Source organism: Brugia malayi, assembly GCF_000002995.4.
Source record: "Brugia malayi strain FR3 genome assembly, contig: Bm_v4_Chr1_scaffold_001, whole genome shotgun sequence".
In the NCBI taxonomy this organism is placed as follows: Eukaryota; Metazoa; Nematoda; class Chromadorea; order Rhabditida; family Onchocercidae; genus Brugia; species Brugia malayi.
The window spans coordinates 8,240,355-8,257,367 of record NW_025062475.1 but is presented as its reverse complement, the minus strand read 5'-3'; the positions used below and the strand labels follow the sequence as shown (position 1 = coordinate 8,257,367).

General features: G+C 32.8%; 2 protein-coding genes across 3 annotated transcripts; both read right to left on the bottom strand.

The window, feature by feature from the left end:
• Positions 1–400: 400 nt before the first annotated feature.
• Bm3908 (Uncharacterized protein) lies at positions 401–5,734 on the bottom strand (the record flags this gene model as incomplete). Its single annotated transcript, XM_043077115.1, has 12 exons — positions 401–445; positions 534–653; positions 825–1,066; positions 1,214–1,337; positions 1,513–1,677; positions 1,930–2,103; positions 2,314–2,523; positions 2,847–3,022; positions 3,553–3,643; positions 4,343–4,456; positions 4,533–4,702; positions 5,647–5,734. The coding sequence occupies 12 exons, from the start codon at positions 5,732–5,734 to the stop codon at positions 401–403; spliced, it is 1,719 nt and encodes a 572-aa protein (XP_042933049.1).
• A 9,557-nt stretch (positions 5,735–15,291) lies between these two features.
• Bma-smo-1 (Uncharacterized protein) lies at positions 15,292–16,098 on the bottom strand (the record flags this gene model as incomplete). Of its 2 annotated transcripts, XM_001900469.1 has the most annotated exons (3): positions 15,292–15,330; positions 15,686–15,865; positions 15,988–16,098. In XM_001900469.1, 3 exons carry the CDS (start codon positions 16,096–16,098, stop codon positions 15,292–15,294), a joined length of 330 nt encoding a protein of 109 aa, XP_001900504.1. The 2 variants fall into 2 exon arrangements, with proteins under 2 accessions (XP_001900504.1, XP_042933048.1); XM_043077114.1 differs by lacking the exon at positions 15,988–16,098 and having other exon boundaries at positions 15,686–15,823.
• Positions 16,099–17,013: the final 915 nt, after the last annotated feature.

The following is a 17,013-nucleotide window of genomic DNA, read 5'->3' as shown; positions in this document are numbered from 1 at the left end:
ACTATGGAGTTCCCTCGTCACATCTAATTTTGAACTTTATGTCTCCTCAATCCATTTCCTGACTGCATGTGCTCTCTAACCCACTGCGAGTATTGTTCTTGACTCTCATCTACAGACAGCCAGCCGCCATATTATTGTATTTGTTATTTTTAATTTCCAAGCTATTGTTTATCTAACGAAGACTAGCATCAACCTCGAACCAACAGATATGTTGGAATATCATTCCTCAGAGAGTCTTATTAATATATAATATGCGGTAATATCTCCTGCGTTTAGTAAATGTATTTTATTGCTGATTGAAATACAACAGAAATAGAAGAAAAATAATTATCGTGTAAGGGATCAGGAAGGAAAAAAGAGACGAAAGAGAAAAAGAAGTGGAGAGGGAAAGCAATGCTTCTTAGCTTACTGTTTGGCTCGAGCGTTGAATGTGAGTTGCTCGTTCCTGAAATGTGAACCATTAAGATTTGTCATATGTGGTCTAGAAAGACAAAGCAAACAGTTAAAAAGGAGACAGTATTAGAAAAATGAACCTCGCCCTCCTTATTGTAAAGGATCGTTTGCACATTATTTCCCACTCCGAATGACTCTTCGCTCTCGAAGATAAGCTGTTCAGGTGGTGCATGAACTCCTCCCTGTCCACGGCTCCAAATCTAAAGTGGAATGTATTTGAACTGTAGACTCTTTTTTGTTAAAAAAAAAAGGAACAATTTTGAGATAACGATTAAATCGATTTCTTCCGCAGCAATGTTTTCCATCCAATCAGTGCTTCGAAATTAAAAAACTCAAGGTCTAATTTATAAACAGCCATTCAGAAGTCTTACTTTGACGGTTTTACTCGGTTTTAATATGAAGTCTCTTGGAAGTGTATAAACAATTTCACGTTTTCCATCAATCTTTCTCTTCAGTTTCCATTCGCCAATTGGTTCCTCTTTCGAACGATGTGTATTCTCAAGGATGATGAATTTACCATCCGGTGATGTTTCCTGAATGGAAACATTACCCTTGGCTGAGCGGGTATACGATGTACGAGAAGATGTTTCACCTTTCACCACACGCATTGTTTCTGTAAGAAAAAGAAAATATCACTGATCCAAAGCAATTGTCAAAAAATGGACGGAAATAATAAATCAGTATTGGCCAATAAGGAAGGATCAGTCACTACTAATTAACAACTGTTTTTATTAGTTTTTTATAATGAACGTGGAAATACCAGTGTCTGCAACTTCATTGATGCCTGTAGTACGAACCACTTGTTCAACCAGTTGTTTTAGGCCTGGCCCATCACCTTCGCCTTCCAACATTTTTCTATAAATTGCTATCTCGGCATCCAAAGTCTATAAGAAATCATAATTTAATCCTGAAAGTCAAACTGTTGTTTTAAATTAAAAGAAAAATCCAATCTTTTTAACAATAACAACACATTTATGACTATACCATGAATACCGCTCGAACATCCCCATTTCTTAACTTTCTCTTCTGTTTATCATATATTACACCATTATTGCTAACCTGTTTTGTGTCCAGTAACATTTGCAGTTCAACCATCAACGCTTGACATTCTTCACGCATTTTACGAATTTGTGCATCGCGGTCATTAAGCGCCGCTTCATATGAACGCTGATCATCTTCAAGTTGGAAATTTAATTCTTGAATTTGCTTCTCCAGTAATGAATTCTACAAATATTGATGTAATTTACAAGACGAAGAAAACTTTTGCCCAGTCTTTACAGCAACGTGGTTATTGATTACAATTTTTACGGCACATTTGTGATAATTGTTTGTATGATAACTTTCCAAAAATCAAAATTTGTTTTTAATAAAACAATCAAAAAAGATTCCTCTATTTATTTAATTGACCTGAAATCAAAACAAATTAGAAATAAAGGACAAAATTTGGTAGTCCTAGATTAAAGATTATGAACTCACTCTTCCTTCCAGATCCGCCAACTTTCCTCGTAAATCACCTAGTTGTATACGCAGTCGTTTAACTTCTTCCCGTTGATAACCTTGCTCCATAGTTTGACGCGCTGATTGCGTTTGAATTTCTTGCACCTTCAGTTTGTACCACGACTCCATATCGTTACGATTGGCACTTGTCATCTGTAAAAAATAAATCTTGAATTGATTCAGCTTACTATCATACTACATCCTCGCTATCTGTCGACTAGATGGCAATTTTACAGAAAGAAAAATAAAATCGAGAAAGAAACAGAAAGAAAAATAAGATCGGGCTCAGGTCTTCGATAGATGTTCCCTTTCCCCCAAAACTTGGAAGACATTCTCGGACGTTTTACAATTTAAGTAACAAACCTGGTCATATTCATTACGGATGTCACGAATTGCCGATGAGAGCTCATTTTTGAAAAATTCACGATTCTCGCTAGTGGTATCGCGTGCTGCCATTGCTTGTAAATCACGAATTTCCTGGTCTTGCACACGACGAATGAAATCAATCTCTTCTTGAAGTGTTTGCACTTGGTTTTGATGGTCAATCCGATTTAATGTCTCTTGATCCAGATCCTGAAAACTGTTTATTATATTAATGTCGGAAATCATTTGAGTGTTTATTGTACCTCATCTGAACTGTTTCAAAAAATTCCAAGCGAGGAGTTAGATGATACTAAAGGCAGATTGGAGTGAATCACAAATATCTGTACTTGTCATTAATCTAGACTAATAGCAAAATATTAAATTATAGTATTTCAGGTTTTCATCTTTCCTAAAAAGGACAGCCTAAAAGTCGATCGGTAAATTTTGATCAAGTAGAATGAAACCTTGAACTTCACTATTCTTTTCACACTTCAAGCTTGTCTTTTTGAAAAAGAGATGAAAAGGAGACTTACTGTTCGTGCCCGCTGTAATTCGCCTATAAGGCGCTGATTTTCTTTTTTTATTCGTGAAATTTCTTCTTCTAGCAGAGCAATTCGTCGACGCAGAAGATTGATTTCAGCTTCAATATTTGATAGTGCAACCAAGAGCTCATCAATTTTGTCACGGTCAGACAGACGAGCCTTTGTCGCTTCATCAAACCCACAAAAGTAAAAAATTATATGGAGACAATTTTTGGGCAAAAGTTTTTTATTTAGTTATAAAAGGTCATCAAGTTTCTTTCATTCGATTCCATGGAAGTTAATAACTGCCAAAAATATCTTTAACGTCAATTTATATACTGTTGTGCATTTTCCTAAAAAGTTCCCAAACCATACACAACTTATAGTTGTCGAAAATTAATTAAAAGCGATCAAGTCAAATCCTTAGCGTATTTGAGTCTGGATTTAAGGCATTAAGATTCGTTTTTTCCTTCGATATAAATTCCACGTAGTTTATGGTGGATTTTGGATACACATCATTTATCATTTAATGCAAGTCTTTTCACCATGTATTTTAGCTTATTTCCTTTTTCTTATGATATTAGTTACCAAAATAAAGCAAGTTTCCGGAATCTTTCACCTCATTTCTTCAGTTAATGACTATTCACTGGTTAATCATTTCTTTTCATGATTGAAATAGCAATGATAAATTATAGAGTTTTAGGAACATACTTTCTACGATACTCCGCCAGTTCTTCCTGCATTTTCTTAATTTGTTTCTCCAGCTCATCTCGTTGTTTTCCTGTATCACTGATCACTTTTTGAGCCTCCTGAAAAACATTGCAAAACATTTGTTAAAAAATATTTGAGATAAAACAATTCCTTACTTGATACCCTTCAATAATCATCCATAAAACCTTACAACCTTAACTGAAACAGTCCTTTTTATCTCACTTTTTCCCCTAAATTTCTTTTTTTTTTTTTTCACGAAATGCAATCACCACATTGTACACAACCATTTTATTATTAATTAAATTCCAAATGACAGAGCTAACGAAAAAGGAGAGCAACAGCTTCAAGTAGCTCTTTTGAATAGCAGTATCACATTCCAGATTATTCCTTCATATAAAATTGCAACTCTTTCTGTTTTACTCGCCAAATCGGTAAAAATAGAACTTCAGAATTTAGAACATTTCCTCGCTTTTTCCTTTTTACTTCAATTATTTTTTTGTTAACTGCCACCTAAATTTCTCTGTTGTTTACTGATTTAGTTATTTCTATTAGTGATACTAATAAACTAAGAATACTTCACTCAAAAATTCTTGTATTTTCGTTGTTGTTAACGAAGCAATGTTACTTTGGAATTCTAATTTTTTACTTGATTTCTTCGAAAGATGCGCTCGTCTTGGTGATTAGGTAATCATTTAAGCTAATAGGAATTAAGTAGTTCAATCTTTTTCCTAGTTTGTTTTGTAAACCAATATTTCATAAAGGTGCATTTTACAATACAATTTATGTTAAAAGCTTACAGAAAGTTCTCCCTCGAACATTATTTTAATACTCGACGTATCCTTTCCCCATCGTCCACGTAACATATCCAAATCAGCATTCAGTTTACGGTTCTGTGCTTCCAAAAAACGTACCTGCATTGTGAACGTAGCTTGAATTTACGTCAAATTAAATAGTTTTTTTAGATTTAATAAAATTTTTTGAAGCAACCTTCTCGATATAATCAGCTAAACGATCATTTAAATCACTCATTTCCTTCTTCTCTCGTTCACGAGCGTCACGAATGGTGGATGCAGCATTCTGACCAAACGGTGACATACCACTGGTCAGTGAAGAAGAACTCATTTCTGTTACCACTTTCACTACTCGATTACCGGATGCTAAATAAATTACTAAATCAATTTTAAAATTGAAGTGAAAGTGATGACTAATTTCATTAACTTTCCATAAATAATGTCAAATTTTTTATAAACCAATGCCACTTGATAGAAGACTACTACTTACAATATAAATCAATCTATGTACAATAAGTTTTGAGTGGCATTTTCACTTATTCATTTCAAATGACGTAACACACTTACAATAATATATGCAGTGCCTAAATTATTCCACCTCATTTCTTAGTGCATAAACGATAGACATAAGAATGTAGTTCTTATTATTCAAGTTGTTAGTTTTAATAGAAACAACGTTAGTATAAATACGTAAACTAAGGCTGAGAAGTAAAAGATAGAGTGTGAATACGTGATGCGTAATACATCCGCAACATAAACAATTTGATATTTGAGCAGAGATGGAGTTATCAGCAGTGCCAATAGAAAGAGATTCAAGTTGACGAGAACCTCCTCCACAATAGGTCACGCATTTACTTAACTTTATACAGTTGGATGGCGCCTTCTGATACCCCATGTCTCTTTATTACCCGTTCTATCCCGCGACCATTGTTTATCCATCTTCCATGCGCTTTGTCAGCCTAGGCTCCAGTTTGGTATAAATTGTCGGTTAGTTCGAATCTCTGTGTTGTCATGTTCGTTGTAGTCGTCTTCCTTGTCGTCGAATGCTTTTTTTGTAAATTATTCTTTTTTTGTTGTGAATTTATGATGCGTATTTGCACTTACATGCCGATTTTTATGCATGTTTTTACTATTCTTAGTCAATGTTATTTCCAGCTGAAGTGATTCCTAACTTAACCTGTCTTTAAATCAATCACGTAAAGTTTTCACTCATCAAAGCTAATCAAACATTATGTATTCTTCGTTTCTCTTTCTCAGTAAATCTTTAAAAAATTAAAAAAATATGATGTAAAAATGTTATAAAAACTTACGAAGCCCTCCAAAAGTACTTGAACTGGTTGTTGAACTAATACGGTTGTAACCGGGTCGTGCCGATATTGTACTACGATATTCACTCATTTTTGTTCACTACGATTTAAAAATTCTGAAATTTTCTCTTTTTTAAGATGGAATGATCAAGAATGCGCATGAACACTTCACAACCGAAAAGCATATAAAATCAGTAATGAATGCACAAATTTGTATCAAAATAAATCGAAGATAAACATTATAAAGATGCTCCGGATTTGTAAATTAAACTGATTTTTAAATATCAAATTTTTATATTTTATTAAAGGAAGTTTTTAAAACGAATTAACTGCATGAACAAATACATCTTTCCAAATCTTTTATCAATTAAAAACAATCAAAATCCCCACCTCCCATATTTTCTCTCCCTTGGTCTGAACAGAACTTCAGCAATGAGATTTTTCGACCAAATCTTTTAAATCAAAAGATTAATTCAAACATCTAACAACTGGTTTTCAAAATTTCGATTTTTTTAAAGGAATCATAGAACTTGTATGCTGAGATTGGAAGAGAAAAGTTCCGAAAGAAATTTTTCCTTTTACATTTCTATTTGTTTCTTTTGATAGAGCACTAATTGGAAGAAATTTAATTATCACATGCAAAATTCCGCAAATAAATAATTAGCCAGCTAACAACTAAAAAATATATTGGAGTTGTGAAGTGGTTTTTTCTATCTAGTCACTAAATCATTAAACATCTAAGAAGAAACCGCCCCTTTTTTAAAGAAAATGATTTTTGATTAATTGTGGTTCGAGGAGATGAATTACTTGCTGGTCGAAAAATAACTCTGTTGTCTACAAAGATTTTTAAATTCCACCAGGTTTTAAGAATGAAACCTGGAAACATCAGAAAATTATCAAATACACAGAAAACATTATATTATATTTACATGAATAAACAGACGTTCAAGTCCTAGGCCAAATATAAGTCTTATCTATCTGTCTATGAATCGAAACAGAGTGAGGCCAAGTCAACCAAGTACTGCTTCAAATCTTCAAAGCAGATAATGAAGTTCATGAAATATTCTGCCATAGAGTTGAAACTTGCAAACATGTTGAGGGAAAATTATGATCAAAAAACCGAATTTGAAAGAATTTATCACTTCATAAATAATGCACTATTTGCCAACGCGACAAAATAAATTGTTCCACCCTCAGTCAAAAAAAAAAAATCTTAACTGAATTAGATATAAAATTAACTCACTCAACTTCTTTTTCTCTCTCTCTCTCCCTCTCTTTCTCTCTATTTTCATCGCATAAAGTAATGAAAACTATAAGCTTTATCTTTCCATTTGGGAAGAGATGGCGATTTCAGATTTTTAAAAAGCTAAAAAAAAACAGATATATATAAATCTGGAAGAAAAAGCGGATATAACCTGTCAATGATGAATATATATGTAGCAACGGACGTGAAATTACATTCTGTAATATTTGAAAGGAATTATTGTAACTTGGATCTAAGCTAAAAGGAGGGGAAGCGAAACACTATAAGGAAAGATAGATGGGAACATCCTTACAGTAGATTACAAATCACAGTTTCTTCTTGACCTTTAGTTCCTCCATTTTACTTGACTTCTTGACTTAAATGATTGTTGAAGCATGGTTTTTTTACAACGGGAAAAAGTCTGTCTCGAAATGATCTATCCATATTGCTTGTCTCCCTGCTAACTGCAAATTTATCTATATTCCAGCCGAAACCATAAAAACTACTGTACTGGATGAAGATGCAACCGGTCGGTACGAATTTAATGTGAATAGTATGGATGGAGCAAACTGAACAACAAAAACGAAGGGTGGAACAGTAGGAACCCTCGCTACCAGTCAAGGACACTATCAGCTCGCCATCACCGCCCTTAATCATTCAATCATACATTTTGCGTTATCCAATAAAATTAATGACTTCTGATGGTATGAGAAAATGGGGAATCATAGAGACCTCGATACAGCGACATAAGTAACCTTACTGTGTACATGTTGTGCAATTTCATTCCATCGACGCCAATTCCTATTCTTCCTATTTTAACTTTTTTGTTAAGTATCTATTTCGGAAGAAGATAAATTGAGGAATATTCATAGAAAAATATTGTCCAACTGAGAAGTGATTCAATAATTACCATTCAAGTAAGAACTATATGGTACTTATTTGGATGACGGAAAATAGCAAACAGGAGAATTCTTCCTCGAAATGATCAAGAATGAATTCTTGATCATTTCGAGGAAGCTAAACTTGACTGCTATAAAAATGTGTATACAATTTTAAACTTGAACTGATTTCATTCTTCTTGAGTGATGGCTGGAAATATTCATAAGCGAACAAGTCAAATAATTAAACAAAACAATTTCCCATGAATTAATTCATTTGGCGTTATATCCAATGTGAAAGAAAAGACTTCCAATCTGACACTCTTTCATTTTCAAAAGATCATTTTAAGGACAAGTATTATTGCTTTTATTGATCTAGAAAAGACTCATCTCATTTCTCGAGGGCAGGAAATCACAGCAATAGCTGAAGTACAACTACGAATCATGCATGAATTAAGCTGCTGGATGGAAAAAAAAAATGGAGATAGGTTGAATTCGAATTCATTTTAGCAAAAAATGCAAATGATGTAAACTTATTTTTAGTATTCAAAATCGTTAAAATTTTTAGTTATTAGTCCGAAATAGACAGAGAAAATCATGAGGAGAAGTAAAGCAACATTTAAAATTTAACAGAAGTTCTATATATATGAAGCTCAGAACAAGAAAGGACCGTAGAATATTCCACGATGATGTAAAGACATCAGAAATTATAATTTTTGTAATTACCATAACACTTTGCATTACAGTGATTAAGTCGAACATTGGAATGTATAAAATATTAATAGAATAATAATGATCTTTTGGACTTGATAGAATACCACTCATCATTAGTTATAGAATCACCCGAGTCGACGGTAATAGATAAACTTCGTATCAAATTCAGTTGAAAATTGAAATGAGCAAATTTTCTAATACCATTGCTCAATGTATCTTTCAGCCTTTCAGTGCCTTTTTTTTGCATAAACTCGTTTGAAAAAGAGATAATTTTACTAGTGAAGGGTTAGGGATATCAACAAGACATCAGATTTAAACTATTTGTTACTGATAAGTGATTCATTAAATGAAAATATGCTTTGAATGGGGTGGGTCTAATAGAATATTAACAATGATTCATTCCTTTAAACAATTCAATCTTTCATTTCCCACCAATTCTTCAAATGTTCTGTCTAAGAATGCATTTACTAGATGAACTTGCCATTGTATCTTGCAGGGAGTCGAAGTCTCCTGCATTTAAACCTGATGTTATCGATCGAACCACTTCCTTCAATTACTGTTATATGAAGGTCAAAAAATTATTACAACTGGAAAGACTACAGACTGTCAAAAAATCGAAAAAGGGAAAGAGGAAGTTTTAATATGCACAATTTCTAAAGTACTACTTATTTCTGGGAAGTTGAAATAATTTTACTGGATAACTGCAAAATAACGACAGTACATAATCCATTAAAGACTGTACATAATTAGATCGATGCAAAGTAAATCTCAAGTTGAAGTAAACTGAAAATTCACTGATAAAATCAAGTAAGCGCTTCAAGATTTGATAAAACACGAAATAAACAAACACGAATGTACACTTTTAATGTCTTTACAGTTTATTAATGATCTCAACTACCTACTTGATTCATTTTTACTCATATACTTCAAAATTTTTTCAACCCTTTATTTTGCAAAAAAGAATTTAGGTTGCATCACATCAGTTTGTTTTCAAATTTAAAAAGATGGACGTAGAGTACTTGTACTGATCTTACTTAATAATCTGTGTTGGTATTTTAACTAATTTCATTTCTTTCTTAAATTCTTATTCAAAATTTCTCAACTACGAGAACTATCTAAAACAATTCATAAGTTATGATATATTTAGAGAAAAAACAAGGGCGTAGGGTGAAAAGAATTCAGAAAGGAAAGAACTATCTCACAGAATTATCAACACAAATGGAACCATCATTTGCATAAATGAGATAAGAAGAAAAAACGGCAAATAAAGCAGCCATCTGTTGTGCATTACAATACCGCAATTGCACATTTTTTATAAAAATATGGAAATTAATATTGATGGAAATATGAAGAGAAAAGGAGAGATAAAGGAAGAAAGAAAGGATGGAAATAGAAGGGAATGTATTTTTAGCTTTTTCTCTTCTTTTCTATAAACGGGGAGAAATCACTGAGATGACGATTAATATCACGCCTACTTCTCAGATATTCTTCTATTAGCAGAAAGAGCTACTTGCTGCTGTTGAAATTTGTATGAGCTGCTACGACATCTAACAATAAACGAAATTTGTATGAGCTGCTACGACATCTAACAATAAACGAAATTTGTATAAACTGCTACGACATCTAACAATAAACGAAATTTGTATGAGCTGCTACGACATCTAACAATAAACGAAATTTGTATGAGCTGCTACGACATCTAACAATAAACGAAATTTGTATAAGCTGCTACGACATCTAACAATAAACGAAATTTGTGTGAGCTGCTACGACATCTAACAATAAACGAAATTTGTATAAGCTGCTACGACATCTAACAATAAACATCAAGTCATCATTTCCAGTGAATAATTATTTTCATACAGCTTTACAAATGAATAGATGAAAACTAAACAGATGTTGAAACTAATATTTAATGTCACTTATGTGATACTATGATAAAAAGAACCGCTTATGATTCATTCTGAACTTATTAATATTACGTTTAGAATTGTTGTTATAACACATCTATGCAATAAGTGAAAAGATGATGGCTCATATTTAAATGAATCGTTTCAAATTAGAAAAATAATTTGTGAGCATTACTCCTTAAAAACTTACAAACAACCAGACATTTTAAATTGAATAACAGTCACTGATACAATAAACACTAGTTTTACTTCTTTAAAATATTTCAGCCACTGAAATTCTTCGACCTTTCTCCATTTTAAAAAAGGGGAATGTGTGGATATTCCTTTATATCTACACCAAATTCTTCTTTACACATCATAGATGGATTTACTTTTATTTGAAAAACTGCATGACAAATTCTTAGATTTTAAATAAATAATTTTGAACTATAGAATTGTGATTTCTCTTACTTCCACACCTCACCGGGCTGTCGGTTTAAATTTCTCAAACTTTTGCAGTAGAATTATCGTTAGTAACCTTTTCGTCACTTACAAATTGCTATAGTGGAAATACTGTTAAATGTAATGATTTGATCAGTGCTGACAGAATGGCTATATTGCTGAGCAGTCATTTCTGATTGTTTCTTAACGGTGACAGAAATCAGAAAGAATAGCTCATAAAATGAAATTATAAATCCCGCAAATATTTCAATCTTCGAAACTATAAGAGACTTCCTAATCATTTATTCATTTTTTATGACTAATAAATGATCTCGAAGAAGCTTCTGTGATTGGCAAATAGTAATTATCCTCAAATATTAGAAGAAAAAAACCATTTTTGAGACTATATGAATTAAAAATAGTTTGTAAAAGTGAAACTGAGGGAAGCAAAAGAGAAGTGAGAAAAGGGGAAAAAAGTAAGCAATGCGCAAAGAGTGGTATCAATTCATTTCTTTACACATTTGAAACTCTCAGCTTCCTCGAATAAATCCATTGTTTTAATAGCAGATAACATCTTAAAATAAATACTTAGAATGTAACGAACACTTCAAAGATCGCTTCATGATATATGATTGGCGTACTTGGTAATAGTTAACTTACTCATCACTTCTTATACCATTTCTTCCAACAGCGTTTTCCTCTATTTATTTTTTTGTTTATCTGGCAGTGAATAGAACAATCAGCACTTAGAATGTCGAAAAATATAAGTCAAATAACAATACGCATATGCGTGATGTCATCTAATAATACTTGTTAGATTCAAAAATTCACTGTAGCCAACAAACTGCTTCTACCAGTTTTCGCAAAAAAAAAAGTAATAAACGTTTAGGCAGCACTTGTTCATTTTTCAATTGATTCAGTTGAGTGGAGTCCTTGCACAAAAGGCACTAAAATAAAGTTATGCATCTACAGAAGACAGAAGATGACGATGACACCACTACCGACTACATTTTGTTGCTAAGAAAGGTAGCAGAATCCTGAAATCCACAAAGATTGAACGTGGAATGCCAAAAGAGAAAACTTTATTTAGTAAAAAGTAAGGCAGCTAGACGGAAAAGTGTTGACAAATTGCACACTTTTTTCAGGTATTAACCGAGTTCATTTTTTTGTTTCCATTTAATGGTAACAAATGGAAAAAAAAAAGATGATTCCCATTAAACGGTATCAAACGATTTCGTTTTTTCGTTCGATGACAGCCAGCAGAACAAGTTCTCTTGCTCTTCCCACTCTATCATTTCATACCTTTCGGTCTCTTCACATTTGTTGTAACTGAATATTCCCTACTTTAAAAATACAACACATTTTGCATTTCTATTTAAGCCATTCAAACAAACACAGTAAAGCTTGATTTCACTCCAAATTTCAGTCTATGCTTGTCAAAAACGACCAAATCTTCAGAGAAAATCAGAGAAATGAAATTTCAAAGATCAATCTGATAGTTATTTATTTGAAAATAAAAATTATTTAATTGGAAAAATCTTTAAAAAAGCCTAGATTGAACCCTTCAGGGTGAAATTTTAGAAAGTATTGTTTGAGAGACATAACAGATAATAAAGAAAAAATTGGTCAAAATTTAGGAATGAAACAGATGGAAAGGATTCCACATAAATGTCAATATGGAAACTACGCAACTTCACCGAGTGTCTTTCAAACTAAAGCAGTCATTGGATATAATTCAATTTTAAAAACTAAACCAGGCAGTGGCAAGATTCTGGGAGTAACAGTCTTCTTTCCCCTAGAAATTAAGAGATTTGCACTCAAAAGCAGGGCGTATGACACGGAAAGCAGAGCAGCACCCACTTGTACATACATACATACATACATACATACACATACACACACACACACATATACATGCACTATTTTTTAAGGGAAGTGAGGCAAGGAAGAGTGTAGAAATGGTTGAAGTAGATTCATTTTATCGTAAAATAAACTAAAGTGGATATTAAAATAATAGAGAAGAGGGCGCATTTGTGCACGGTCTGACTAGAGAGAGCGTATCTATTGAACGCACCAAAAGAGAAAACTTTTAAGTCAACTTTCTGAGCAAATCAACAAAAAATTGCTTTCAATGTTGAATCAATTGTCATAAAAATTTAAGTTTGATTACTATAATTTGACCGTCTTAACGAAAATATTTAAAGCACTGAAAATTGTACTCTACCATCTAATCATTAATTCAATTCAATGATTTCAATTAACATTTACTGTAAGAAATTCCTAATTATTTGTAAAATAGAAACAAAACTTTTTGGGGGAGTATTAATAATGTAGATTAAAATCATCCCAGAACTTCAAATATATTCGATCATTCGTATTTGCATTAGCCAATCAAAATGTTCACAATCATTATCAAATTACACCTTTTATTAGCTAACAGAAATTTCTTCTCCAAAACTAAAGTAGCAATTGGAGAGTAAGATTTTTTGTATGGCGCATGTGTGTGGAGCGACAAAAGTTGTATGACTTGTACATACTGATAATGGTGATAAATTTCCAGTCGTGGTTTTGATGACTGTTTTAATAGGAAGAGCTTTTGAAACGGGAAGTATTATTCCGAGACTGCTTTGGATTTCTATATTATTCTTCTACCTTATCCTCAAACAAATTGTCAAGGATTAAAAAAAAATTATAATTAATGAGTTTAGAAGTCCCACACCACTTTGAATTCCTACCCCTATCCATTAAAGTCATTATCACAAAAAGAATGAAGTTCCTTTGCAGACAAAAGTTTTCCCTACAAGCCGAACAAAGTAAATCTATTTCGCAAAACAGTCGCGTATTAACTAAACAACACTGCAAGTCCTACACTCAAAATTTTTTGGTTTAATGCTTAACTAGACTGAGGTTTACTTTTCGCTTTAACGAGATATTTGCTTGTCAACTTTTCCAAACTACCATTGTTACCGCTAGCACTATTTCAACTGACGATGTCACTCCAACCAAAATCTTCAAATACAAAGACATTGTTGGTAATAGATCCGAGGATTTCTCAGACTTTCTCAGGCAGATTATTTTGTACTTAATGAAAAATCGAAATCTTTACACATGAACCTGACTGTTCGATTACTTATTTTTGTGCTTTTCTACATTTTACATTATTGTTCTGGACACTTCGCATCCTCTAATCCACTGTGTATAACGTTCTCAAATACAAAAAAGCAAAACTTTTCATGAAACATGTAAAATACAATATGTCAAAATGTAAAACGAGTTAACCTTAACAACAGACAAATACAGATACTGCTCAACATTTTTTATCAATTTATTTATACATATGTACTACTGCTGCTTGAATTTGTTTTATAATACCAATTCAGCATACCATTTATAAACCAAGAAAAGAAAAAACTATTCGTCATTTATAGGGGCAAACTTTCTTCCATGGAGACCAGATTTTATTCACTTCAAATAAAACAATCTTTTCAGGGTTTCTTCATATTAATAACAGGAAGAATGGAGATAATAATACCATTACCATATATTGTGGTCCTCACATCATAGTAGCTAAAGAACTTAGCATGCGAGTTATGAGCTTCGATGCTAACGTATCAGAAACACTGCGTAATACAAGAACTGTAAAACAACTGATCCTTATGAAACCAAAACCTCTTGATTTTGACACAACATAAACGGGAGAGCACAGTATAACGGCTGCCAAGTTAATGAAATACAGATGTTCGTGCGCACTTAAAAGAAACTTGGGAAATGTAGGCTAATATAGAATCAATTTATGCAGAATTATGAGGACCTGCATATCAATAGAGGGTCAAATTTAAAAACCCTAAAGAAGTGAAAAAAATATTTGCAAGAGAAACTATTCAACAGTATTAGCAGAGAAACAGTTTATTAAATCGCTCAAACTGTTAGTGAATTCAGTTACGGTGGTCTAGGTCTATGCAAAAAAGTAAAAATATTACGTTCATCTGAATTATATGCACGTGTTTCTGTCATCATAAACCAAATCTTATAAATGTGGCAAGAAGACAAAACAAATCCAAATGAACGGATATTTCTACTACCAAAATGAAATAATACCCAGAGAGTAACATCAATTTTCCAAGTCAAATTTTGATATGAAGGTTCTTGGAAAGCTCGGCCTTTTTCGAAAAAGAATTCTTCCACAGTATGCAAGCAAACCACCTAGTCACCTCCCAAAAGAAATACGAAAAATGATAAACAAACGAACAGAAAGAAATGGAAATACCTACATGAAAATGAAAAGTTGTAAGAGAATGAAGAAAATGCAAAGTGTATAAATTTGGTGCAACTCAACAATAATAAAGGATAATAAATCCAAAAAAATAATAATAATAATAATAATACAAAAGGATTTCACAAATGTCAGCAATAATGGTAGACACAAGAAAAAAAATTAAAGCAAAAGAAGGGTTCAATACCTTAAATAGTTTATGAAACTTTTTTACTGAACAAAATGACCACCAACTTGCTCTTGATAAACCTGAAAAAAATATATAAAATTAAAAATTGGCCATACTTTGCTATTTTCCAGATGAAAAGAAAAAAGAACGAAGCTTAAATACTACAGTCTACCAGAAAGGCTTGCTATATGATGGGAATACTAGGACTGGATAATACCTATACATATGTAATATGTAGTGCAATTTGGCCTGAACAAATGCGAGACCAAACTTCGCTCCAACTGTAAATGTCGACTATAATTAACTAGGAACGAAAAAAGACAGAACACAACTTTTTGACAGATCTTCACTATAAAGCGACTGTCGGGATGAAGACTTATTACTTCCATTTCAAAGGAACAGTTGAGCTTTGGAATCAACATGGAATTAACTTACTTCAATTATATCATCCTCTTCAATTTCCAGTGTCTTAGGAGTATCTTCATCATTGATTCGCCGTCCGTCAAATAAAAAGCGCAATGAACCAACATCAACACCCATTCGATCTGCATAAGACTTTTTCAGTTTCCCCATGCTTGTGCCAAACTTCACACGAAAATGTACCTCGTTCGAGTCCTGAAATGAAGAGGGCTTCTGACAATCCTCTGAAGGTTTAGTAATATCAAATCGAGAAAAAATCACACTTCAGTAAAAAATGAAGCCGTAAACATTACATGCTGTCCGAAAATAAATTATACCTGTCCTACAACTCTCAATTTGATATATTCGGAAGAAGAAGCTGGTGCTGGTCCAGTTGCTGTATTATTGTTACCAGTAGTCTTACATGATGCTTGTGACTGATCTGCCATTATTTCCAGATTCGTTCAGGAAAATTTGTACGTCAAAATGCACCTCAGCTAGAAAATTTCTTAAATTGAAAAATCAGTAAGTGGTATTAACAATTTTATTACGCAAAACAAAATTGACATTAACATACCCACTTCCTGTGAGTTTGAATCATAATTTTATCGCTTGATGAGGAAATGGATAAAATACATGATTTTACGGCGATAACACAAACGTTAAGAAGTTCGCAACATGATTGAAATAAATTCCAATGTTACAATAAACTAATGTGCTACTTTTCATATCAACTGCTACTGTCTTTCAAGAATCAGTTCCATTATTTTCCCACTTTTTCTTGTCAGGCGATGAAAATCTCTTTCCAGTGAACATACTCATGTGAAGCATTTTTGAAATTGGAAAGCATCACATAATGTCACCTTTACTTTAACGATATATAAAATCCCGACCAAAAACAATTATAGCACATGTATTTTTGGAATAAATTGAACGTATGCAACAAGATATGGTTATGTTATGCAAAATAACTAATATTCAGTGCACAGTTCTCCGATGCTTTCTAAGACTGAAGTTCAGTACGTACAGTACTTAGTGGAATTTTTGAAATGGACCATCAATAAAACAATACCCAGAAACTTAAATTTAAAAATAAAGCAATCCATTTCCATGCTAGCAAATCTGGGTAAATTCTAACGGAAGGATTAGATAAGTACCAATAATTAGAACCAAGGACAGCTCGAGCACAGCCCCCAACAAACACCTCTCAAAACTGAGACCACCGAAAGCTGTACACGACCCAAACTGTTGCGGCTGCTTAATCTTTAATGCGGCCGCCGAGACCAACTGTGGTCATCTGCTCACCTTAATGCAACTGCTATGATCTCAGAATTTTGTTGTGTGAGCGGAGACAACCACGTAAA